Here is a 25,567-nt window from a genome sequence, read left to right on the forward strand (position 1 = left end):
TTCAGTACAAAATATTAAATTTTCCTATACAAACCTAATAGTTCAAATTTACTCATGTAAACGTTACTTTAAAATTGAGCAAAAAATCATGGATTAGTTTTGGAACAAGACGAAGCTTTTTAGACCCCAGGGTTTGAGAAATTTCAAAATGACCCCAAATCGACTCAGTCTAATGAGCATGTCGGTTATGTGCCCAAGCTGCTGCTTCTGATTCTGCTGTTGTTGTTGTAGCTTGTCGTTGTTTTTACTTCGCTGCTGCCTGTTCTAGTCTACCAACTACTTTTATGTGTTTGTTTGTAGGTGTTTTTCCCCTCTGTATGTGTGTGTGTACTTACCGAAAAGCAAAGTGTCCAATCGAAAGAAAACATGCCACAGGAAACGACCGGCTGCTGGTGTTGTAGCTGTCGGGAAAATGTCCGAAGCTGCGTGTCCAAGATGATGACGGTGTTTTGGTGTTTGATTTTTCCACCGAGCGACCATCCGGCGGCCATCATTGGACCAAAAGACCAGACCAGAACAACCGACAGACCGATAACCGGTGAGAAGATTTTTTCCCTCCGTTTTTGGTGCCATGTTGTTGGGACGAAGTTTGTTTTGGCACCATCGAGATGTTTCCGGATCCAGGAGGGTTTCCGATTGTGTGGTGGTAGCAGCAGCAGAATTCCGGAAATGATATTGACAGTTTAGGGCAACAGTATTTTTAGTGGAAATTCGAAAGAGTTTCAAGTTTATTTTAACTACTTAAGCTGATCTCGATAGAAAAGAGAAGGAGAATATTAAGCTATGGATTGAAATGTGCCTATTTGGATACTGCCTTATAACGGTCTTTGATGCCTTTGTGAATTGATTTGATTTTTTTCTTCTACATCCTAATCGTATTTAAACAATTCATTTTTAAAGAATATGAGTTGACTTTTTTCACCAGACTGCCCATGGAACACTGAAGACTTGATGGATTTTATAGAGTCCTGCTTATTCAAAAGGTATACCCATAAGACTGTGTCCATTTGGGGTCATTTTTTAATTGTTCAAACCCTGGAGTCTGAAAAGCTTTGTTTTGGTTCAAAACTTATCAATGATTTTCTGCAGAATTTTTAAGTAGAGTTGACAAGAGTAAATTTGGACTTTAGGTTAGTATGGGAAAATTGAATATTTGGCACTAAAAATTTCTTCTCTGGAGCCGAAGCTTTTAGACTTTGGGTTTGAGAAATTTAAAAATGAAAAAAAAAACATCAACTCGACTCAGTCTTACCATGTAGGACTAGGAAAGGAAATCTGTAATATTTATGTTTGGCCTCGTATGATTATTGTTGTAAACTTTGATCTTTTATTAACTCTCTTCCGTATTTTAGTTCAGTAAGTATCTGATAAGCTACTTAATGAAGTACAGTGAGCGATATAAAAATAGTACCACTATGTGTTTTGCTTGTTAAAATATGCTTGATTGAAAATCACAAAAATGTTCTTCTTCAATTTGTTTTGAATTGTTTAACGGATAAATCAAACATAAGTTTAATTTTTTTGGATGTACCAGAAATATGAAAAAAGGGTGCGAAATAAAAATAGTATTAGTTGTGTTTTTCAACAAAAACAAGATTATTTCTAAATGTTTAGTACAAAGTGCTTCTACAAATTATTTAAATAGATAACTAAATTTTAGGGAGTTTTCTAGAATTCCAAAGGTTTTCAAAGATTTTAAAAGGGGGTTTTAAAAGATGCTCCTTTAGCGTTAAGGAATTTGATATTTGACCTATAATACTTCATTAAACTGTTCGATTTCTTCATTAACATTCATTAGTTTGATGCAAAATGTTGAAACGTAGATTTGAGGCTGAATTTGAATCCAAAAAAACAGGCTTCAAATTAAAAAATACTAATGTTTTTAAATAGTAAAACACTATTTCTCTAATTTTAAGTCAGAGATGGCAGCACTTTCTTGAAATTAAACCAAATTGATGCCAATTTTCGAGTTTTCGGGATAAATTCATGTAAGTAGTATGATTTTGGTCAAGGAATGAGTACTTGGTCCCATGTGAACGCCTTGGAAATTCTAAGATCGCTGAATCAAAAAAGTAGAACTGCATCGAATTCAATAAAAGTGAATTTCTTGGACCGATAATCAGAATAATGTTGCGCTTTTCGATGGAGCTTGATGGTTAGCAGTATAATTGGTATGATTTTCAATTGAATCGGGAATTTAGATAAGCAGGAAATTTGGCGGTTGAACAAAACTGTGTTGGAAAACTACTCCGAAATGATGAATCTGGGCCTAAATAAACCTGGAAAATCAATATTGAGACTTAATTTGGTTTTAACTGCAAGATAGTGGTGCCACCTACAACTTGAAATTGGAAAAAGTGTCGTTTACTTTAAAAAATACTAAGTTTATGAATTCCAACCTGTGTTTTCCTGATTCAAAACGAATCCAGAATGTGTGTATCATCATTTCACGTCATTTTAGGAAAGTAAGTAGTTTGGTAAAGAATTACTACTCAAATTTCAATTTCCTAAGTAAACCCGGCTTTTAAAACGTTTGAAAACCTTTGAAATTCTATAAAACTCCTCAAAATGCAGTTGAAAATAATGCAAAATAAATCGTCGAAGCTTTATTATTCAAGTTTACACAATAAATTTTTAGAAATAATCTTGTTTTTGTTGAAAAACACAAGTGGTACTGTTTCTATTTCGCACCGTTTTTTTTCATTTTTTGATGATCAATCCTCAATTTTGTCAATTTTGTCAATTTTGTGAATTTTGTCAATTTTGTCAATTTTGTCAATTTTGTGAATTTTGTCAATATTGTCAATTTTGTCAATTTTGTCAATTTTGTCAATTTTGTCAATTTTGTCAATTTTGTCAATTTTGTCAATTTTGTCAATTTTGTCAATTTTGTCAATTTTGTCAATTTTGTCAATTTTGTCAATTTTGTCAATTTTGTAAATTTTGTAAATTTTGTAAATTTTGTCAATTTTGTCAATTTTGTCAATTTTGTCAATTTTGTCAATTTTGTCAATTTTGTCAATTTTGTCAATTTTGTCAATTTTGTCAATTTTGTCAATTTTGTCAATTTTGTCAATTTTGTCAATTTTGTCAATTTTGTCAATTTTGTCAATTTTGTCAATTTTGTCAATTTTGTCAATTTTGTCAATTTTGTCAATTTTGTCAATTTTGTCAATTTTGTCAATTTTGTCAATTTTGTCAATTTTGTCAATTTTGTCAATTTTGTCAATTTTGTCAATTTTGTCAATTTTGTCAATTTTGTCAATTTTGTCAATTTTGTCAATTTTGTCAATTTTGTCAATTTTGTCAATTTTGTCAATTTTGTCAATTTTGTCAATTTTGTCAATTTTGTCAATTTTGTCAATTTTGTCAATTTTGTCAATTTTGTCAATTTTGTCAATTTTGTCAATTTTGTCAATTTTGTCAATTTTGTCAATTTTGTCAATTTTGTCAATTTTGTCAATTTTGTCAATTTTGTCAATTTTGTCAATTTTGTCAATTTTGTCAATTTTGTCAATTTTGTCAATTTTGTCAATTTTGTCAATTTTGTCAATTTTGTCAATTTTGTCAATTTTGTCAATTTTGTCAATTTTGTCAATTTTGTCAATTTTGTCAATTTTGTCAATTTTGTCAATTTTGTCAATTTTGTCAATTTTGTCAATTTTGTCAATTTTGTCAATTTTGTCCATTTTGTCAATTTTGTCAATTTTGTCAATTTTGTCAATTTTGTCAATTTTGTCAATTTTGTCAATTTTGTCAATTTTGTCAATTTTGTCAATTTTGTCAATTTTGTCAATTTTGTCAATTTTGTCAATTTTGTCAATTTTGTCAATTTTGTCAATTTTGTCAATTTTGTCAATTTTGTCAATTTTGTCAATTTTGTCAATTTTGTCAATTTTGTCAATTTTGTCAATTTTGTCAATTTTGTCAATTTTGTCAATTTTGTCAATTTTGTCAATTTTGTCAATTTTGTCAATTTTGTCAATTTTGTCAATTTTGTCAATTTTGTCAATTTTGTCAATTTTGTCAATTTTGTCAATTTTGTCAATATTGTCAATTTTGTCAATTTTGTCAATTTTGTCAATTTTGTCAATTTTGTCAATTTTGTCAATTTTGTCAATTTTGTCAATTTTGTCAATTTTGTCAATTTTGTCAATTTTGTCAATTTTGTCAATTTTGTCAATTTTGTCAATTTTGTCAATTTTGTCAATTTTGTCAATTTTGTCAATTTTGTCAATTTTGTCCATTTTGTCCATTTTGTCAATTTTGTCAATTTTGTCAATTTTGTCAATTTTGTCAATTTTGTCAATTTTGTCAATTTTGTCAATTTTGTCGATTTTGTCAATTTTGTCAATTTTGTCAATTTTGTCAATTTTGTCAATTTTGTCAATTTTGTCAATTTTGTCAATTTTGTCAATTTTGTCAATTTTGTCAATTTTGTCAATTTTGTCAATTTTGTCAATTTTGTCAATTTTGTCAATTTTGTCAATTTTGTCAATTTTGTCAATTTTGTCAATTTTGTCAATTTTGTCAATTTTGTCAATTTTGTCAATTTTGTCAATTTTGTCAATTTTGTCAATTTTGTCAATTTTGTCAATTTTGTCAATGTTGTCAATTTTGTCAATTTTGTCATATTTGTCAATTTTTGTCAATTTTTGTCAATTTTGTCAATTTTGTCAATTTTGTCAATTTTGTCAATTTTGTCAATTTTGTCAATTTTGTCAATTTTGTCAATTTTGTCAATTTTGTCAATTTTGTCATTTTAGTCATTTTGTCAATTTTTTTGGGTTTGGGGGAAGTAAAATGACACGAATTAGACGATGGCCCTAAGAAAAATTTTTGAATTGTTAGTTTATTTTCCAAACAGATGTATATTGTCTGTGTTTTCCAATGTATCAATTAAATTATTTTTGGATAAAAATTATCGAATATTTTCTAGCCATTTGTTTTGGAAAAAACCTTAAAATATATTTTAAATAATTGATTCACTAAGTATTGATAAATGGATTTAAGGTACTTAAAAATTATACAATTAAAACAACTTCTTGCAGAATTCCCCAATTTTCGTTCCTAACGACTCGCTGCAGTTAAACAAAAATCTTCCAAAAAACAATCGACAGCATCAGTTATGTTTATGATGGATTCCCGATAGCCAGAAAAGGCATATTTCTCACCCGATCGATGGAACCAGTCGTCAGGGACGATTGATTAATGGCCCTGTGAACCAGCACGGCCATTCGTTTGCCCTGGAGCATTGCAGAGTGGGGGAGACATCAGATTTCAAAAAGGCAGAAATTTTCGGCCATCATTGCCGTGTCCCAGGCAGGCGACGATCCGTGACAGGCAGCAGCCAATTGACAAATGTCCCGACCCGATCCGAGCAGATAAATGCAGTACGTAGGTATTAGTAAATCATTCAACATAGTTCAACGTTCAGTCGGATCATGTAAACGGGATTAACGAATTTTTGCCTATGAAATATGCGTATGTTACCTCGTTTTGAATGTCGTTACCAATCTTGAAAATTGGCACCATGAACATGGTGTAATGGATGGTTGATATTCCGTAGAACAGAGCCAGCAACATCACTACCGGAATTTGGTTTGCCACCCAGGAGCCAATGCTGAACAGAGTGAAGATGGCAAAAATTATGTAGCCCATCATCTCAAACGCGAGCTGTTGGGGGGAGAATTTTGATTGAGATGTTAGTGTTTCAAAAAATTAAAATTGACTTACCTGATAGCTGAAAACATCATTGTACGCCTGAAGAGTCTCAACCAGTACGTCGTAAGTTGATGAAATAAATCTTATTTCGTGTTCTTTGTCTGTCGTATGAATTGTGCCACATTTTTTTGATTTTGTAAACTGGGATCTGTTGAAAATGAAACAAATTTCAACCTTAATACCCATTAGAAATGCTACTATGAAATTACCGAAATAGGTCAGTGAGCATTCGAAATCTGCTACGGAAGCCAAGAAGAGCTATTATGGATATCACTAGAAAAGAAAACTCAGCCAACCGGATCGCGTAGTAGAAGATCGCCATCCGTAGTTTAGCCATTTGGACATAGTTGCGATCTACTGTGTCCCAAAAAAGAAATCCTGCTGTAATTTCAGCAACTATTACAAACATCGTGATCACTAGGCTTCCCAAAATGATTGCCACCAGCCAAAGATGTTGCTTGCGGTAGTTTGGATCTTTTCCGGTTTTTTGCAGCAGCTGTTGAAGAAACAGAAGAGTTTTTAGGCATTAGACGGATGCTTCCTACTACCACAGAGAATAAACGTACAAACTCGAACAAAAAATCATCAAAATTTATGTAAAGTTTCAGATCCTATTATAAAAAAAAAGGTTAAAATTTGGCTTGAAACTGTGCCATTAATCTAATGCCAGCTGAAATGAATTGATAAAATCAGTTATAATAAGAGTCACTTTGGAATTTTTTTTCGCATCGTTTATTTTTGCACTACTAAGATAGTCACAATAACATACAGCTTTAGAATAAGTTGTTGCATTTCTTGAATGGTTATCGAAGTCAGAGGACGCATCGGCTATGTTCAGTCAAATAGGAAAAAATCTTGACAATCAGTCTCACTTAGCGGATTAGAGACATCTCAAGGCGGATCGCTTTCAAGAATAACTTTGCCAATTTTAATATTAATATGATTTTAATCGCCGTAATCTGTATGATTATAATTTTAATGGCATGTGCGGCGGAATGAAAACTAGAGAGAATTTTATTTTATAGAATTTGAAAGAAAGGTGGATAGGCAGGCATTAGTGCGCCAATAGGAGAAAGCTTGATAGGTGTTGAAATTTTAGGCTAGAGGGCATGTTGATGAAAAGCTCCCATGAATTGCTCCCGCCTTTGCTCTGCATTAGCTAACTATACATGAGAAATCCAGAAAGAGAATTCCCATGTATAGCGAGCCCAATGGTTTGAGAGCGTGTTTTTAGTTAGCTAATGCAGTATGTTGTATAGTTAGCTAATGCAGAGCAAAGGCGGGAGCAATTCACGGGAGCTTTTCATCAACATGCCCTCTAGCCTAAAATTTCAACACTTATCAAGCTTTCTCCTATTGGCGCACTAATGCCTGTCTATCCACCTTTCTTTCAAATTCTATAAAATAAAATTCTCTCTAGTTTTCATTCCGCCGCACATGCCATTAAAATTATAATCATACAGATTACGGCGATTAAAATCATATTACAAACAATCATTGGCAAAAGAAAAAAAAAAATACAACAAGAAAAATACGGTTCAAAAATTGACACTTGGCCAAAAAGTTAGAACGCGGAATAGATAAAATGTGAAATGCGAAAAAATCGACAAGTAGCAACTATTCGCTGCGAATCTGAAATAATGGCAACGTCGATAGAACTGTTTCTCGCATAAGGAAAGCTCAGTAGGCCCATGGGTTGCTACCAGTGTTCGGCATCGCTAACTGTAAAATTAGCGCCGCTAATTACATCGCTAACTCATACAAAGTTAGCGATCACTAATTAAATACGCTAAATGTGCCGAAAAAGTTATCGCTTTAAGCTTAAAGCGCTAATCGCTAACTGTTGACCAACATTAAGGCCAGAACAAATATCAAATTCTTTTTTAGTCACGCCCTTTACATTTTTACAACTCCGCAAGGGGAAATAAATAAAATTTCAAATATTTTATTAAAAATTAGATAAATTTATCGAATTTTCATAAAATTATATTAGCAAAACTAAAACTGTCAAAGATAGGAATGTTAAACAAATCTCTGTGTTCTACAAATAAAAACAACCAAATTTTCGAACAATTATAAGAGCAAACGAACAGAATGTGGAAGATGGGAGTTATTTTTTTCAATTTAAATTTTGGATAAAAATTTACTCGATTTATCGGTTTTGTGCAAAGTAGATAGTATGCAATTTAGCAGCAAACAATTTGTTGTGTAATTCATTCCATTTTGTTGTTTTTGGCATTATTTTATACTATCCTCATTTAAAATCTTCAACCTGTTTTCCCCTTTTTCAAACTTGCAGGAGCATTGTCAAACGTGAACATTTATACAATTTCTATTCGAATTTTAACCGAAGTCTACAATGGTGATTTTATCTTATTTTTATATGAACTGATCTATAAATCTTTACAAAAATGAATTGTGAAAAGTAAATATCTCAGCCACTTGAAAACAAATGCTGATGAGGAGATGTTAAAATAGTTTTATACTGTTTAACACCGTTTATTGTTATCTTCTTCTGTAAATGATGCGAAAAGAAAGTGCTAAAAGAGAGAAAAATGACACTAAATACATCTTTTCTCGAGTACGCGTTCTTCCAATCAATCCAATTAAGCAATCGGAATGCTGTCCAATGTCACCTTAACTTGATTAATGAAAAAAAGTTTATTCTATCACTAATAATTTGAGAGATTGATACAAATATATGGGAGTTAGCGATCTTCATTTAGCGGAACCAAATAATAGCGAAACTTTTTAATTCGCTAAAACAATCAAAACTTAGCGGCAAAATCAAACCGCTAACGAAAAGTTAGCGGACTAACTAGCGAATAACGGATTAGCGCTTTTTTGCCGAACACTGGTTGCTACGTTTTTTGCTCGTTTGAAGTGTGCGTAAAAACACGCTCTCAAACCATTGGGCTCGCTATACATGGGAATTCTCTTTCTGGGTTTCTCATGTATAGTTAGCTAATGCAGAGCAAAGGCGGGAGCAATTCATGGGAGCTTTTCATCAACATGCCCTCTAGCCTAAAATTTCAACACCTATCAAGCTTTCTCCTATTGGCGCACTAATGCCTGTCTATCCACCTTTCTTTCAAATTCTATAAAATAAAATTCTCTCTAGTTTTCATTCCGCCGCACATGCCATTAAAATTATAATCAATTTTAATATTAAGTGCTTCTAGCATGATTGAAGGAAATAACGAATAAGTTTAAAGATATGTTTTCACTATGCAAAATGACGAATGTGCTACGGAACATCAACAGCAGTTTTCTTGAAACATGCAAATTACATCAGACGACCTGTTCTAAACTGACTGAAGTTTTGTTAATTTTTGTTTTGACAGTTCTGTTTGTTTTTTTTGTAACAGTAGTGATCTCATGGTACAGGCAAAAAAAAAATTCAAAATGGTCATTGGAATCGTGGGACAGGTTGTACGTCTGTTCTCTGTGATTCTAGAGCAGCGGTCGGGTAAGCGAGCTAAGGTAATTTCATATTTTGAAAGTTATATTAAAACTTTTATGAGTTAAGAGTTATTCTGCGAGTCACGTGACGTGACACATTAAATTCTTCATTTTACTCCTGACTTCAGTAAGCATTCCAGGTTAATCTTAGTTCATTAAGAATTGGTACACTATCATTTACAAGTAATAGGACATTCATAATTTTGACAGAATTTGTTGCCTGTAAAAAAACTTTTCATCCTTTTATTCAATTTTTAACATTAACGTGTTTTCTAGATAATAAAATCCGTGAAAAACTTACAGTCTTCTTCATCATTATTAGTTTACCGGACAACAAATAAGGCTTTGAATTTGACAATATCTAAAACTATCCTTTTTGCGGGAATCAAGCTTTTCGAAATAATATTTAATATTTATCCAATAAAATGATCGTTTTTGGACAGATCGTGAGATTCCCAAAAACGGGTAAATTTTTTGCCTTTAAGGGGTAGCCAAAAGTTAGCAAATTGCAGTGACATAGTTTTTGAAGAGATTTTTCACCGGATTTTTTGTGTTGTATAATTTATTGGCGAGAGTTACGTCCTTTTTGTAAGGACATCTTAAGTGTTTGAAATTTTATAGAGGGATAGAAAGCTACAAAAAAACGAAAGATGGTGAAAATGAGCGTGTAGAATTTATTTAAAGCATTATCATTAACTCTTATCTGTAACCAACGGTTCCCCAAACTGCTCAGCCGAGCAAGAACCCTCCCTCTAAGCCTCAGGGTCGGCACACTCGATTAGTTTCGGAACAAGGAAACACCTTAATGTGCTTAGTTAAAGTGCCACCTTTATTTTCCCGATAACACCTTAGTTCACTTTGGCACAATATTCCCCTTATGTGGTTTTTGTCCTACCTTTTGGTCGCTTGGTACAAACGGCAGGCCGGGCAGCAAACGAGCCGACGATGCGGGTTAGGACCAGGCTTGGTCCTGATGAGGTTACGGGATAGCGGTCTCCGGAAGGTCAACGGCTTAGACCCACGTGGCGACGGAATCGGCTTTGCTCTCACGCACTAGCACGGTTGGTCCGGGCTGGACTCCGAAGTGTCGGAGTCGGAATTGGCCACGGCGCAATCCTTAACACACGAGGGAGAATTGCGGGGCACTCGAACGACGCACGTTTTTGTTGGGCGGTCGTATCCGGTACCAGCACGAGGTTCAGTGTCGCCTAGGTCGACCAGCACGGGTTGACGAACGCTGGCAATGTTGATGGATGGTCGGTTTTTCAAACCAAAACTCGGGGTCCTGTAGAGGGACATGATGGGAGAAGGAATTGCGAAAGCTGTTAGTGGCTAGCCTGTACGGGGTCCAACACGGTTGCTACCTGGATGCTCGATATGGATCACTCAAACTTCAGCTGTTGGCATTCACAGGAACGTGTTGTTTGTTCGAACTCTTTCATCCAAATGAAGCGGAACAAGTATGAGGTTTTTGACCCCGTACAAAGGTCAAAGGCGTTGTAGTCCATCCATAAATTCCTCCCATCATGCCCTGTTGTCCTTGTTGGCGGGATAATGCTGCTAATAATGACTCACAGCACCATCTGTTGCCAAATTGAGTCCAGTTGGCCTAATCGCGTTGGGTGATGATGCTCTCGGGAACTTCTTCCTTACCCAGTAAGGCGCCTCCTTGCCATAAAACGCGGATTTAAAAAATGATTCTCACTAAACCAAGCAGTAAAGGTTATGCTGGTTAAAAATCTCTACCTCCCAGTGGTGCCGGCTGGGATGCGAGTAACCTAAGCGGAGATCGGGTACCCAACCCCGGTGGATGCTTTGGTCGCATGCAGACTGAGAAGGTGGCCGCACGTCTGTTCCCCAGGTCAGGGGCGGCGTGCAACAACAACCGAGCGTCTGTTCTTCAGGTCAGGGGCGGCTCAAGCAGCGTCTGTCTCGCAGCGAGCGGCTGAATCTATGAAATGCGGCTCCCGCCAGCTAAGTCCAAGATGGCAGCCCTATCACGGGATAGGGACTTTAGGTTAACAACCCACTGCTCCTGATATCTTGTATTGTTACGGAAACTGAGAGAAGAAAAAACCGAATTGGAACTTTGGCAACGACTTTTAGCATGGAAACACGGACACGAATTGGAACTTGGAACGTTTTAACCCTTGCCCAGCCAGGTGAGATGGCTCAACTTGCTAGAGAAGCTAGCCGCCTCAAGATAGAGATATTGAGACTGAGCGAAGTCCGTTGGCCTAACACTGGAGAACACAATACACAGTCCGGGCAAGTACTGCTTTACTCTGGCATACGAGGAGAACACGCTACTTGGGAACGAGGAGTTGGTTTCCTATTAAGCCCGCAGGCCCATGCGGCCCTCATAAGATGTGAACCGATTCAGAACACGGGTTAGAAACCTAACAATGGTCCAGTATTATGCGCCAAGTGACGTTGCCGATTTTCAGGAGAAAGAGCTGTTTTACAGTCAATTGAACAGCGTGGTTGAGAGAATTCCAAAGGGTGACATTCAAATCCACTTAGGTGACTTCAACGCAAAGATTGGCTCCGATATTCCGGACTTTGAGCGCATAAGGACAGATGAGCGAAAACGGAGAGCTGTTTGTAGAATTTTTTGGCAACAACAACATGGTGATCACTTGTTAGATCATTACACAAATTAGCATACATAAACATTACCATACCAAATAGCTTAGCTTCATCAATTTACATCCATGCATTTGAAATTGTTTCACAAAAGAAAGTATCGCATTTTTTTCGAATACACTCCTTATTCCTCTTTTAATATTGGTATCTCCCTTCACTAAACGCACACTTTTTCATTCATTGCATTACTCAAATTTTCCTTCCAATACCTCGTATAATCAATAGATAAGTGACTACAGCCTTTCTGTTCAATTCCCACTCTATTAAATCCAATATTTCGTTTTTGAGAAGAACGGGGGTGGGGTTGGTGGATTTGGCTGCTTCGGATTTAAGTGGATTTGATTATTTTTGTGCCACTGAAAACGTTCTCGCGGGGATGTTAACTGAGCTGACAAAACCTGATCAAAACATTATTAGATCATCCTCAAATTAAAAAAAAAAACAAAAAATCGGTAAGTTCAGACCGTAGAATGCTAAATGAACAAAACAGGAATACTCTTTTAAGGGTTTCGAAACATAATTTTTTGTCACGAAATCTCTGGCTTTCTAACCAGGTTTCGAAAATACAAATTTTTAACAATATTCATGGCTACATTTCAACCATTTTCACCACCATAAGTAACGATTATTTTCGGTTAAAACAACAGTTTTGTTACATTTTTAAATTGATAAATGAATGGTTTTGAAGGAAATTGTACACAATTTTTATGAGGTTCTTTTCGTGAATCGTCAATATTTCGGAAACGCGTAAATTTTGAATTCCGAAAAAAAAAACAGAATAATGCTTTCTACAATCAACATAACACTGACAATTTGTTTATGACCAGGAACGTAGCTATAACCAAAAGAATGTGTTCCATTTCTAAAGAATTAAGCCTTTATTTAAATTGATGACTTTTTCTGTTTAGAAATTTGAATTTTTATTGCTTTCGTGTTGTAAATGTTGTTTTTAAGATGCTTTCAAAAATTAGGGAGTTAATTGTTTCAATTCAGAGAATTATTTTTTTTTTTTTCAAAACATGATATGTAATACTAAATTTTCAACATAAAAAGTCTTCAAGTTACATATTTATATGAGGTTGTGCATCTCGATGGGTATATAAAAGACTGAAGTGAAAATTTTGCGACGAAGCTTTCGTTGAATGAGGGCATAGTGATAGAAATAATAGAGTTGTTTTTTAAATTTCTCACGCACATTAACTGACTTCTAACTGGCGTGTATGTACGAGAACGGGGAAAATTAACCTCCGAAAATTTCAGTGCGTAAATCGGGCAGATGGTTGTTTTTGTGGTTAATGTTCCCAAAATTAAAAAGTGTTATTGGAATGCCCTGACTATTTCCCTATTAGAGGAAAAAACTGCAGTAATATTTTCTCATAGCAATAGTCTTTGAGAAAATAGTACTGCAGTATTGGAGGATTGTCTTTCAAGATCATTTGTTAAATCTATAGGTATATATAAAAAGTAATTTCCGTTTGTTAGTTTGTTTGTTTGTTCGTTTGTCTGTTTGTCTTCAATAGGCTCAGCCGCCTTAAGAGCTAGAGAGCTGAAATTTGGCATGGGTGCTAATTAGGACCTGGAATATGAAAAATGTTTTTAGATTTTCGGATGACCCATTTTGAAGGGGGTCGTCCATACAACACAAATGTTGTTTTAGCAATATTGACGTCATTATACATCGGATTGAGATGAAAATTTACACATGGGTGTTTTGAGGGACAAGCAATCGATTCTAGGTATCAAAGTTTGGAACAGCGGTCGGCCAAAGGGGTCGCCCATATCAACTGTTTAATGTTTTTGCGGTATTGGCGTTATTATGCAATGGATTGTGATGACAATAAGCACATGAGTGTTCTGAGGGACGAGCAATCAATTCAAGGTTTCAAATTTAAGACCAGTGGTCGGCCAAAGGGGTCGTCCATTTCAACCTTTTAATGTTTTTTTTTTCAATATTGACGTTATTCTACATTGGAATGAGATGAAAATTTCCACAAAGGAGTTTTGAAGGATGCTCTATGCATAGGATTGTAATGAAAATGTGCACATGGAAGTCTTACAGTAAAGGTTATTGATTACAGGCATGTTTCCGAAAATCAATCATTTTCACTGAGCCATGCTTGACTACATTCAGAGCCAAAAAATCAAAGCAGTCAAATTTTCCTTCTTCAACAAATTCATACAAACAATCATGCATGACAACGACGCTTCTGTATTTGAAACACTTTTGCGATACATGATGAGGTAAAAAAGGACGCAGACTATCAGCAACGAACGTCTCGATGCTGATTTCCTTCCCCTAACGACTTTCAACCTTTAGGATCATAACTGATATGTATCAGTTCTGAGCGATCTATGTAGGCTATCAGATGATTTTTTATTTTTCGTTTTGCCTAGAAGGACAAAATCATGACTAGGTAACCGCAATGAACTGTCCAGCATGTGCTACAGCTTTTTTGAACATGTGGTCCTGGTATTTATTCAGATTTTTCCTTTTGAAACATTAATGATCGTCTATCAATAACGAGCATTATCAACAATGATGAGAGGATAGACGTTCGGGAATGATTGAGGGAGCGACGTTCAAAATGTATCACCAAGTATGTCGATCTCCGTCGATTTGCCACGTGACGAATAGCAACGGTAGCCTCCGGTGGGGCATGGTATATCTTCTTGTATCAAGTTAGTGTTGATTTTCGACATATATTCAATGGGTACTTTTACCACGTGCGTATCACAGCACTCGGAGGTAGCATCATTCTAGCTAGAAACCATTCCTGATTGCTTTTCTTGAGCGATTTTCCGACCATTGATTACAGGTATCAAGTTTTGGATCGTGGTCAAAAAAAGGGGTCGTCCATGTTAGTTGTACTCTGATTTCGCGATATTGTCGTTATTATGCGTCAGATTGAGATGAAAATATGCACATGTGTGTTTCGAAGAACCAGCAGTTGATTTAAATTATCTAATTTTAAGTAAAGGTTCGACCAAAGGGGTCGTCCATAAGAATTTTTCACTTTCTTTGCGATATTGAGGCTAATACAGATTGGATGGAGAGGGAAATTTGAACATAGAAGTTTTGAGGGACGAGTAATTGATTTCAGGTGTAAAATTTTGGATCGGGGATCGGCAGAGGGGGTCGTTCATAATAATTGTTTACTGTTTTTGCTATATTGTAGTGATTACAGTTCAGATTGAGATCAAATTTGTGCACGGGAGGTTTGAAAGACGTGCAATTGATTTCAGGTCTCCAATTTCGGATCAGGGATTGGAAAAAGGGGTCATCCGTATAAAATATGTACTGTTATCGCAATATTGTCATGATTATACATCGGATTTCGATGAAAACAAGTACTTGGGAGTTTTAGAGAATTTGACTTCAGAATTCTAATTTTGGGCCGGGCTCAGAAAAAAGGGTCGTTCCCATTAATTATTCAATGGTATGGCAATAATTACCTTACTATGCATCGAATTGAGACGGAAATTCATACACGCAAGCTTAAAGAACAATCGATTCCTGGTTTCAAATTGAATGAATCAAAGGACAGAAAAAGAACGTCCATATAAATTGCTTGAATTTTTTTGCAGTTATTTAATTATTATGCATTATGCGATTGAATTTGGATTTCATATTGACTGTTTTTATATTTTTGCAACAATTGCATGATTATGCATCCGAACAAGCTAAAAAAATTCGTGCCCGGATGTTTGAAAGACAATCAAAAAAGTCTTTTAAAAATACTGTTCAATATGTTATGCAATATTGTATTGAAAATGTATCTTAGTTTCCATTAACACACTCATTACATATTTGAAATTAAAACAAAACGAGATCGTACGCGATCAGCTAGTTTTTTTTATAAAAATGTAGGAAAATCTAAAGCAATATCAATAAACCGAGTTTTTGTTTTTTTCTCGATCGACCAATAGTTAAGTATATTACGTAATTTAAAATCACTTACCATGTCATCGACTAATTGCACCTTCCGAAGGATGTCTTCGATCTTCGGTCTGCAATAGGCAATCCAGAGCTGAATGCAGACCACCTGCAGTGATGCCGTTCCGTACGTGAGTATGGTAAAATAAATCATAATTTTCGACATCGGTATCTGATGCAGGTCCTGGGTCCAATCATCCCAGAGCATAAACAAAATGTAGCATTGCCAAAAGAGCAGCAGCAGCACATCCAGGGGTCGCATTGCCAACAGCCGGGGACAGCGGGAAACTTCCGGCGCTGAATCCGCTGCAGGCGAAGGGAGCTTCCGGTTTTCCTGGACCAACGAAAAAGGCAGGGAGCCAAACCATTTCATGCAACGACAGATCGGGCCAATTGTTTGGTAAATGTTTTCGATATTAAACCAATATTTTAGCAAAAATGACATTTTGAATTGAATCGAATTTCGCTGCTTTTCGGTACAGCCCGGGTGATTGTCGAGTGCTTCGTGCTGTTCTAGATAGTTATTTGACCTTTTTATGAGTGCGATGCGATGGTCCGCTTTTTAAAATGTCATGTTTGTTTTTCCACGTGCAATTGGCTGTTGACAATGAAAAAAAAATTATATACATTTAAATGAAAACCCCAATGTCAAATGTTTGTTTTTATTTATTTATTGATTTCAACATTCAACATTGTTTGGCATACATGTAAATATTTTCAATTTATGGTTTGTCATAAATTTCATAATATGTAATGTAACCTTCACTTTTCTGTAATTATTGAAAACAATAAATAAAACAAAAATAACTCATAGTTACCTCACGTCCATTCGTAAATCTTCAACGATGCAAGGAAAGTTTTCAACTGCTCTAGAAAGCATAAACCACGAGATGCTAGATGAATCACCAGTCACACTCCAGCTGTTGTTTACCGAATCGATTAATAAGAAATTCACCTACAAACGAACAGCGGAAGGATTGAATGACCACCACCTCTTAAATGGAATGAATACGGTGGACTGTCCAGAGGATTTGGCTAGTTTGTTGAACCTCATCATAGATTGTTCAGCTGTCTGGCAATTTTGGCTCGCCGAAAAAGGTGGTGAGAACAATTTGAGTGGTGTTTTCGCCTTGAGAGATCATTTTATTATTTAGCGATGAAGTCCCTTAGCGTGATATGTAGATTCTTGTTTTGTTGGTTTAAATTTTTTTAACGAACTTTAGCTGTAAAACGAAGCATATTCCATGGTTCAAGTACTACTCAAATACAATGTTGATAAAATTTATTTTTGTATGACCACATCGTTCAAACCATAGTGATCAAAGTTACCCCGAAACATGAAATCTTATATTGTTACAAACATTTAGTTATAGCCACTAATTTTGATTCAATATTCTGCTATCAGTAATCATGCTTTCTACTTCTTATCTCTGAAAGTATTTAAAATTTTTATATGTAACAAAAAAGCAACCCCTTGAAAAATATTGGAAAATGATTAAAAAAGTGATAAACGTTCCCCCAGTTTACGGTATTCAATTTTTTAATGATTGTTATACACTTGATGCAAATGTTGAACGTTAATAACTAAAATTTAGACAGTTACCAAATATTACAATACAAGCAAAATTATCAAAATAACCAGAATTATCAATTTTATCAAAATCATCAGTATTACTTTTGAGTGCAAAGTGCACGTTTCTTTTTATTTAAAAAAAATTAATGGTTCAGTGAAATAATACCTTAAGAATTACCGAACTGAACAGTTCGAAGCCGGTAGTTTGACTCTTATTAAAGAATAAGCTTCTCAATGTTTGAAAATGTTTTATTTGTTTATTTATTTCAATACGATTTTGCAATTTTTTTAAATATTGTGCAGGCGCCGGAAGATGTTTGCAATCGATTGATATTCAAAAATTCATAAGATCTGAAGAAATAAAAGCAATAAAAAAACTGGATGTTTTTCAATTGGTTGCATATCTTCAATATGTCACACATGAATTAAACATCGTTAAATCGTTGAAAAAAAAAACTGTTTTGAGCAGTATGTCAGAAAGCCGTTGGACTTATGAGTGTTTACTAAATTTAAAATTCTAGTAGGTTGAGTTTGTCTTTTTAAATCCCCTCAAATTTCACATCTCCCATTCTAGTCATATGGCAAAACAATATTAAGTTTTAACATAATTTTTCTGTTTAAATCACGCGTAAGCTTGACGTGCTCGCCTGTCCCTCATTTCCCCTGTAACTCGAAAATATCCACGCGTTGTACTAAAATATAGACCCCGTTCGATTTTGGCAACATGCCTGAACATTATGTGTTGCCAAAATCGAATGTTGCAAAATCGAACGGTTTTTTTTTCTTAAATTATTTTTTTTCATTTTTACAAAATAACTATTTTTATTATCGTTAATGTTATTTTTAGTAAATTTCCAACAATTTTTAGTAATTTTTTACATTTTTTCTCATGTTTTGTTGCAGTTTGCACTACTCTTGTTTTGTTTTTAATCTTGGTTGTTTTTGTCATATTTGCTGTTTTTGTAATTTTTCATTATTTTTTAGTTGGTTTTTGTCATTTTTAGTAATTTGTTTGTATTTGTTTTTTAATTTTATTAATTTATAATTTTTTTGTCATTTTTGAGTACTTTATAATTTAAAAAAAAACTTTGTTTTTCTTGTTGTATTTTATCATCATTTCGGAACATGAGAACATATTTATGGTATTTGTTTCAATTATATTGGTCCTGTTATAGAGAAAACTAAAAGGTAATTTTGCTTTTTAAAACGATGTTGCCAAAATCGAATGTTGCCAAAAACGAACGGGGTCTGTATAACACTATTTTGAAATGAGTTCATTATCAAATAGAGATGTACCGAACGGCCGAATACCGAATAGTGACCTTTTCAACTATTCGGCCAAACGAATATTCGGCCGAATATTCGGTCAAATATTCTAATGAGTTTTTAATGAAAAAACATAAGCGATTATTTAAATTTACTTCTATTCCTTCGATTTTAATGCCTCTCATGTTTTTGAGTCGATTAACTTCAACCAGATAATATTTCCAGATAATGTAATAAGAGGTCTTTCTCAAGTAGGGGTTTCTGATTTTCAAAATTTTACTGAGTCATCTGTTTAACTGAAAGGACATCAGATGACTTGTCGCTTCTTAGGCGGTTATCATCAAATAGATTGGGTTCCTGTGAAATGTTGGACAAAATATGTCGAAACAGGTGCAAATTAACTTGAAATTGCTTATTTGATATCGAAATAGATGAATTTGATGCGTCTTCAAAACAGTTGTTAAAAACAACGATCATCTTCAACCTTACGCATACCATATTTTCTACCACATGCATCCACACGGTCGGGCAATTCCGGATAATTTTTGAATAAAATTGTAAAAAAGGGGGGGGGGGGGGGATCTGAACAAAATCTAAGTATTATTTAAAACATGCAAGGTAATAAAATCACATAAATGGTATAGCTTTCATTGAATCACAGCAGCGTTAAAATTGTGTTTAAGGATTCAACGAAAATTTATGTTAATTTTAAAGTCGTTCTTGAACAACAAATTTTAAAATTTTCTAAGAAAAATTTGAGTTTTTTATTTGATTTAGAACCCGGATATAGTCCGAGTACCTTTTAACAATACCTTGGCATCACGTCCAGGCAAGTCTGTATATATCAAGAAAATCCGTAACAAACGATGACCAAAGGATGAAGTGATACTTCTTCTGAACGATCTACAGTGAAAAATAACCGGATACAATAAAAATATTTTACTGAAACCATGAGTTTTTGATGATTATGTAGATTTTTTAATATTACTTCGGAATATTTTGTTAATTATCCAAATTCATTTAAAAAAAAATTGACAAATCTGTTGTAGCATAAATTTTAAAAATAAATATTCGGCCTATTCGGCCGAATACTTAGCTCAACTATTCGGTGAGCCGAATATTCGGCTTAACGGTTTTTAGGCGGTATTCGGCGCCGAATATTCGGCCGACCGAATATTCGATACATCTCTATTATCAAAGTTATCAAAATTACAAAAAAAACTTGTATTTACAAAACAATAAAAAATTCCACTTAGTACAAAACTAACGAAGTGCAAAATTGTTTAAAATTGACAAAAAAAACCCAAATTACTAAATATTGTCTATCTTTTCAAAAGAACCAAAATTGAGAAAAATTCAAAATTACTAAAATTGTCTAACTTTTCAAAAGAACCATAATTTTCAGAGGTATGTGAAAAAAGTTTTTTTTATCTCATCTTCAAATACTTTCAAGTTTCAAAAATTGCCTAAATGGCTCGAAATGGAAAAATTCAATTTACCATATGACAAAAGCCTATGGAAGCATAAATATTTCCTCAATTTTTTGTTTGTTTTAAAAACGAAATTTTTAATTATAATAATACCACTTTTTTATTTCAAACTTATGTGATTCTCAGTCAAACGGGCTAATAATCTCAAATTCAATTTTTTTTCAAATTTTCAAAAATCTTGACTTTTTTGTTTTGGTGATTTTTCTGTTGTGTAAGATCATGCTTAAATGATAATTTTATCACTACTGAGTAACTTAACTCGGTGATTACGAAGAAAATAAAAAAGAAAAACTTGGATTTAAATCTATTTCATATTGATGCTTTTGATTTTTATTTAATTCGTGGTTTTTTCGTAAAAAATTGTCGGGAACAAAATACTAAATTTTTTTTTAAGTTAAAAAATTACCATTATAATCAGGGTTCGAAAATCAGATACAAGTTGTCAATAATTTTGATAAAAAACATTAGAAAAGATTTCAAGTATGTTGTTTGGTTAGAAATGAGCAAAAAAATTACATAAGCTGTTTTTGAAAAACGATTTTAAAAATTTGTAATACTGAATTTAGGTCTCTGGAAGAAAAATTTTATTTTTCAAAAACTAGCATCGCTCATTTTGGCACCATTAGAAAGCTGTGATTCTCCCTTTTTATTTGAGCTAAAGTTTGGCATAATCCATTGGGAGGTCTGAAACATTTTATTTTTTTGAAAATTGTTTAACATTATCAATGGTCTAATGCTTATCAAATTCAAAATCAAACTTATCACCGTTAAAACACTTGTCATACCTTCTGCAATATTCCAACATCACATGTTTATGACATGCTCCATTAGGAAAATGTCCTGGCTAAGACCTTGTGCAAGATATCAAAGTGATAGAATTTGAAAGAAAAGAGTCGCAAACAAGTAATTTTTATTTCATTTGAGAAATCTTCTCATTATAAAAAAAAGTTTATATATAATAATACCGTGCTCTTAACTTAAGAAAATCCAGATCAAATTTATACAAAAGATTGATTTTAACCATCCAGAACATTTCAATATTTTTCAATCAATAACTAACTCGTCAGGATACTATTTCAGGTTCAGGTATAATTAGCGAAGACATGTTTTATAAAATTTTTATAATAAAATATTTATCACTCTGTTTGCTACATTACAACTCTTTCTTTCAATTTGATTCACTTTCATGCCTTCGACAAAATTGCAGCACTGTTATTAACAAATGGAGTTGGAATATTTTTTAACAGGGATTAGTATGGCTTTTGAATAATCCAGATAAAAAAAATAAAAAAAATGATTTAGACTTCCACCCCCTGGATTATTCCAAATTTGGGCTCAAATGAATGGGGAAAGTCTAAGCTTTTGAATGGTGCAAAAATAAGCGATGCTTATTCCTGAAAAATAAAGTTGTTTTTAGAGACACCGTGAATAGACTAAAAGTTTCAAATAACTCAGTTTTCTAGCGCGGCTTTATTTCATACGATTTTCTGTCTTAAGGACAATTTTTCACATGGTTCTTGCAAATTAAGAAGTTTTTGTTTAGAAAAACATATTGGGGATTTTATATCACTTTAAAAATCTTGGTGTAAAGAAGAAAAAGAAAACAAATCAAATTGCATCCGTTACTTTCAATCTTCAAGTCTCTTTAATTTCAAAATGATCTCAAACATCGTGTTCTTGTAAATATCAAATTTATCTACAAATTTGATGAAATCAACAAAATAAAAAGAGTATTAAAAGCAAGATTGCCGAAATCACAGAGAAATCTTTTATTTCACATAATTAAGAGCAAATTTTTCTCACAGAATCTGAGTCACAGAACGCAGAATTTAGAAAAATTTCATAGATTTCACAGAATTTTTGAATTTTGAATGGATTTCCAAAATTATAATTTAACTGACCAATTTAAAATTTAGATTTTTTATTTTGAATTCATAAAAGTATTATAAGATTGGTGATTTAAATTAATTTCACCCAACTAAAATGTTCAAAAGTCCCAATTTATCATAAATTTTCAATAAAATTAAAGAAATTAGCATCACAGGATTTTTGAGTGAAATTATAGAACGTCAGTTTGTTTTTCCCTCAAAACACAAATTTTTTTCGGCAACCTTGCATGAAAGTATAAAAAAGTGGCAAAAATGTTCAGCTAGCGTTTTTGACACTCTTTTTTTTCTCGATATGTATAATACAACGTCTTCAATCAATAAGTTTTTTCTCCTACGATTAATTTCCTTGACCTCAAAAAAATTTTTCTTGTTTCGTAAAGATTTTTCGAACAGTATATTGCTCATTCGTGTTCATTCACAAACCGAATTGCCCATTTGACCGCTGCGAAAAACTACCTTTTGCTCCCATATATTTTTTCGATGTCTTTTGGGTCCCCAAGCAGTTCCCAATTTGAGATGATTTGGTTGATTCCTGAGTTAGCGCATAGCGTTTCGATTTTGTATGAAAATTTGTATGGATAAAGAAATTGGTGCACATACAGGAAATTTAAATCCGCTTGAAATGAAGTTGGTCTTTTAATTTTCGTGTTAACCTATTCTCAAGCTTAATTTTTTGCTAACATTACAAGCAGCTAAGCATTTCGCGAAAAAAGTTATAACCTTTTGTAAATAAAAAAATCTGAATCCATTGAACAGTGTTTGAAAATGGCAGACTTTGCTTGTTAGAGCAGCTATTCATGAAATGATTTTGCAATGATTATTTAAATCAATAGATTCCCTGGCTTTGCAAAGCAGATTTTTTAATTCTTGTTGCACGGTTACACAGATTTCAAATAGGCAGTCAACAGCGCTTAAATAAAAAAAAAAAATTTTAAACATTTGTATTACATCGAATATCTTTTCTGGGGTACAAGTTAGGTTTGTACTTTTTTCACATGAACTGTACTGTAAGAATCAAGGAATATTTTTCATACAAAATGAAACATTTTGGAACTTTCAGTACATCTCTGGTGAGATTTTTGAATGAAATATTTAGTTTCTCCAAACAAATTTCCATATAAAATTAAAACTCGTTGCGCTTATTCAGGATTGGAGATATCGCTTCAAATTTGTTATTGCTATTCTTGACAGCAAGATAATAACAACAAAATTTGGAAGGTGTTAAAATTTGAAAATTTGAAATCTCCATACAAAGCTTTCAGCGGTCTATTGCCCATTATCCTTTAACCATCTATTCATGAAAAACGGGGAATCGGATGAAATGAGGCTTTCAGAGTAATCTGATCTAAACACGGATTTGTTAATTTGAATTCTAATTTTTTTTACATAAGAAATTAACGGTTTTCGAGAATTTAACACACGCGGGGTGCTTGAAAATTAAAAAGGTTTCTTTTTCGTTCGAAAATCCCCAGTGTGCAATGCTGGAAACAATTTTTAAGCATAGTTTGTGAGCGGTCTCATCTAAGCTATTTCTGTAACTATTTAGATTCTTTTTAGTGGTTTTGGTTCAGCACAACTTCCAATTTTATTTTTTGGGCATACTTTTCAACTTAAATCGAAAAAAAATGGCAAATTCAGTTTAAACCCAGATAAAAAACAAGGGAAAAAAATAAAAAAAAATTCATAAAAACTTTTAGACAGATCTAAAATCGTATTTTAGGCTTTTTAAAAAAAATCATTACCTATTATCAAGGGGGGGGGGGGGGGGTGGGGTAGGGTCTAACACTTTCAAAAAATCGATTTTTTTATTTTTTTATTTTCTTATTGTAAAACATTTCAAGAATGTTGTGTCAAATTTTCAAGTCAATTGAATCAAAACTGAAGAAATTATAGGCCTTTATCTCCTCCTATCTAACACTGCAAGAAAGCAAGAGCAGAAACTTCAAACGCGTTTTTCTCGAACGCACATTTTTAAAGTCCGTGGACATCGTCATTTGAAAACTACTTATCCGATTCTTTTCAAATTTGGAACATATTTTCTACATATAAAATACCAGACCCCAAAGTTTTTCTTTTTTGTTTTTTTTTACTTTGGGGAGAATTTACAGATGAAAAATGGCGGATTTTTTCGTGAAAAATCGTAGTTTTTAATTCAAACAGCCACAAAAATTTCATAAAAATTTTTTTAAGTTAAATAAAAACGTTGGGGTCCAGAAAAACATCTATTAAAAATATTTTGTTCTGATTTTTTGACTTCAGATGATTCTGTGCTGAGATACAGTGTCCACCGCAAATCCTGTTTTCTAAAAGGCATCTTCGAACGTGCTCCGTCACCGGCTCATTTTTCAATATTTTTCTACGAAAAAATTGCTAAATGTTCTTTTAACAATGCTTTGTGTAATGCAAAAAATTTGAATACATTTGTTTGAACGATAGCTCTAGAAAAAAATCGTGAAAATGGTGTTTTTTTTATACCCGTTAGACCCTACCCCCCCCCCCCCCTTAATTTCGCAGAACTTGCTCAAAAACTTTCGTTTTGAATTTATTGAATCAATTTAAAAAAAACTAATAACACAATTTATTATTTTTGTTTGAATTGCCAAATAAAGAGAATAAATTGATAAAAATCCGGGCATTTTTCAACCCTCTAAAGCTGATCGGGTCAATACGACCCAATGCGCACATTTCAAACATCTTTATCATCATTCCAAAATACTGAAGAACTGGAAAGTTTGACAGACCAAGTATGAGCAATGAAAATAATGATTCAATTAACGGCAGAAAATTTAAACTTGAGTTTAAAAAAACGATTTATTGTGAAATGAAATACAGCTAAGCAAAGCCAAAATAGAATGTCGTTTTTTTTAAAAGTAAGTTTTTTTTAATGAAATCCGGGCAACTGGACCAGGCTGGACTATTCCTAAATCTTGTATCAAATATCCGAACGAACCAGGATAAATCCGAGCAATCTGACAACTTTAGGATGATATACAAGGCCGGATTAAAGGGGGGGTAAAAGGGACAATTGCCCCGGGCCCCCCGGCTCAGGGGGGCCCCCAGAGAATTTTTTTTTAACATAACTTTAATTTTAATTATTAATCATACTACTACAAATCCATGAAAAGAAATCAAAACTCTAAAATCGGAATAATATAAATATAATATAATAATATAAAAAATCAAAGGGCCCCCATGAATTGATATCTAGATTAGTTTTGTCTAAAAAATGTTAGGGAGCACCCTAGAGTAACAGGTGAAGGAGCTCTCCCAAATTTTGCGAGCTGAGAATATCAAAATCATCTGGACAATACCAAATTCGAAAAAAAAATTAAGAAGAATATGAGGCACCTCAAATTTTTTTTGATCGAAACATATCAGTTACGATATTCTGTACAGAACAGGTTAAAATAAAAAAAAAAACATCTTCTCATTTTCTTTACATTCAAACGTCTTGCACAACAATATTGTTTGTTGTTACGTTAAGTTTCCAAGTTATGGTTTACTGCACTAAAATAGCAGCTAATTTCGCTTCATGATAAACATTTCAGAATTTAACCCGTGCAGTATTATAATAACTTCTCAC

The 25,567-nt window shown here is 33.4% G+C and overlaps 1 protein-coding gene across 1 annotated transcript in view; it reads right to left on the reverse strand.

Moving 5' to 3' along the window:
* The window catches only part of LOC129753780 (uncharacterized), a 34,463-nt gene extending 17,844 nt beyond the window's left edge, over positions 1–16,619 (reverse strand). Inside the window, exons 1-7 of the mRNA XM_055749627.1 lie at positions 16,585–16,619; positions 15,792–16,364; positions 5,934–6,220; positions 5,737–5,848; positions 5,494–5,676; positions 5,175–5,246; positions 336–422 (exon numbers count right to left, since the gene is read on the reverse strand). Coding sequence (XP_055605602.1) covers positions 336–422; positions 5,175–5,246; positions 5,494–5,676; positions 5,737–5,848; positions 5,934–6,220; positions 15,792–16,211 — 1,161 coding nt within the window. The 5' untranslated portion in view covers positions 16,212–16,364; positions 16,585–16,619. The remainder of the gene's footprint in view (positions 1–335; positions 423–5,174; positions 5,247–5,493; positions 5,677–5,736; positions 5,849–5,933; positions 6,221–15,791; positions 16,365–16,584) is intronic.
* Between the last annotated feature and the right edge of the window lie 8,948 nt (positions 16,620–25,567).

This window comes from Uranotaenia lowii, chromosome 3 (genome assembly GCF_029784155.1).
Source record: "Uranotaenia lowii strain MFRU-FL chromosome 3, ASM2978415v1, whole genome shotgun sequence".
NCBI classification, from domain to species: domain Eukaryota; kingdom Metazoa; phylum Arthropoda; class Insecta; order Diptera; family Culicidae; genus Uranotaenia; species Uranotaenia lowii.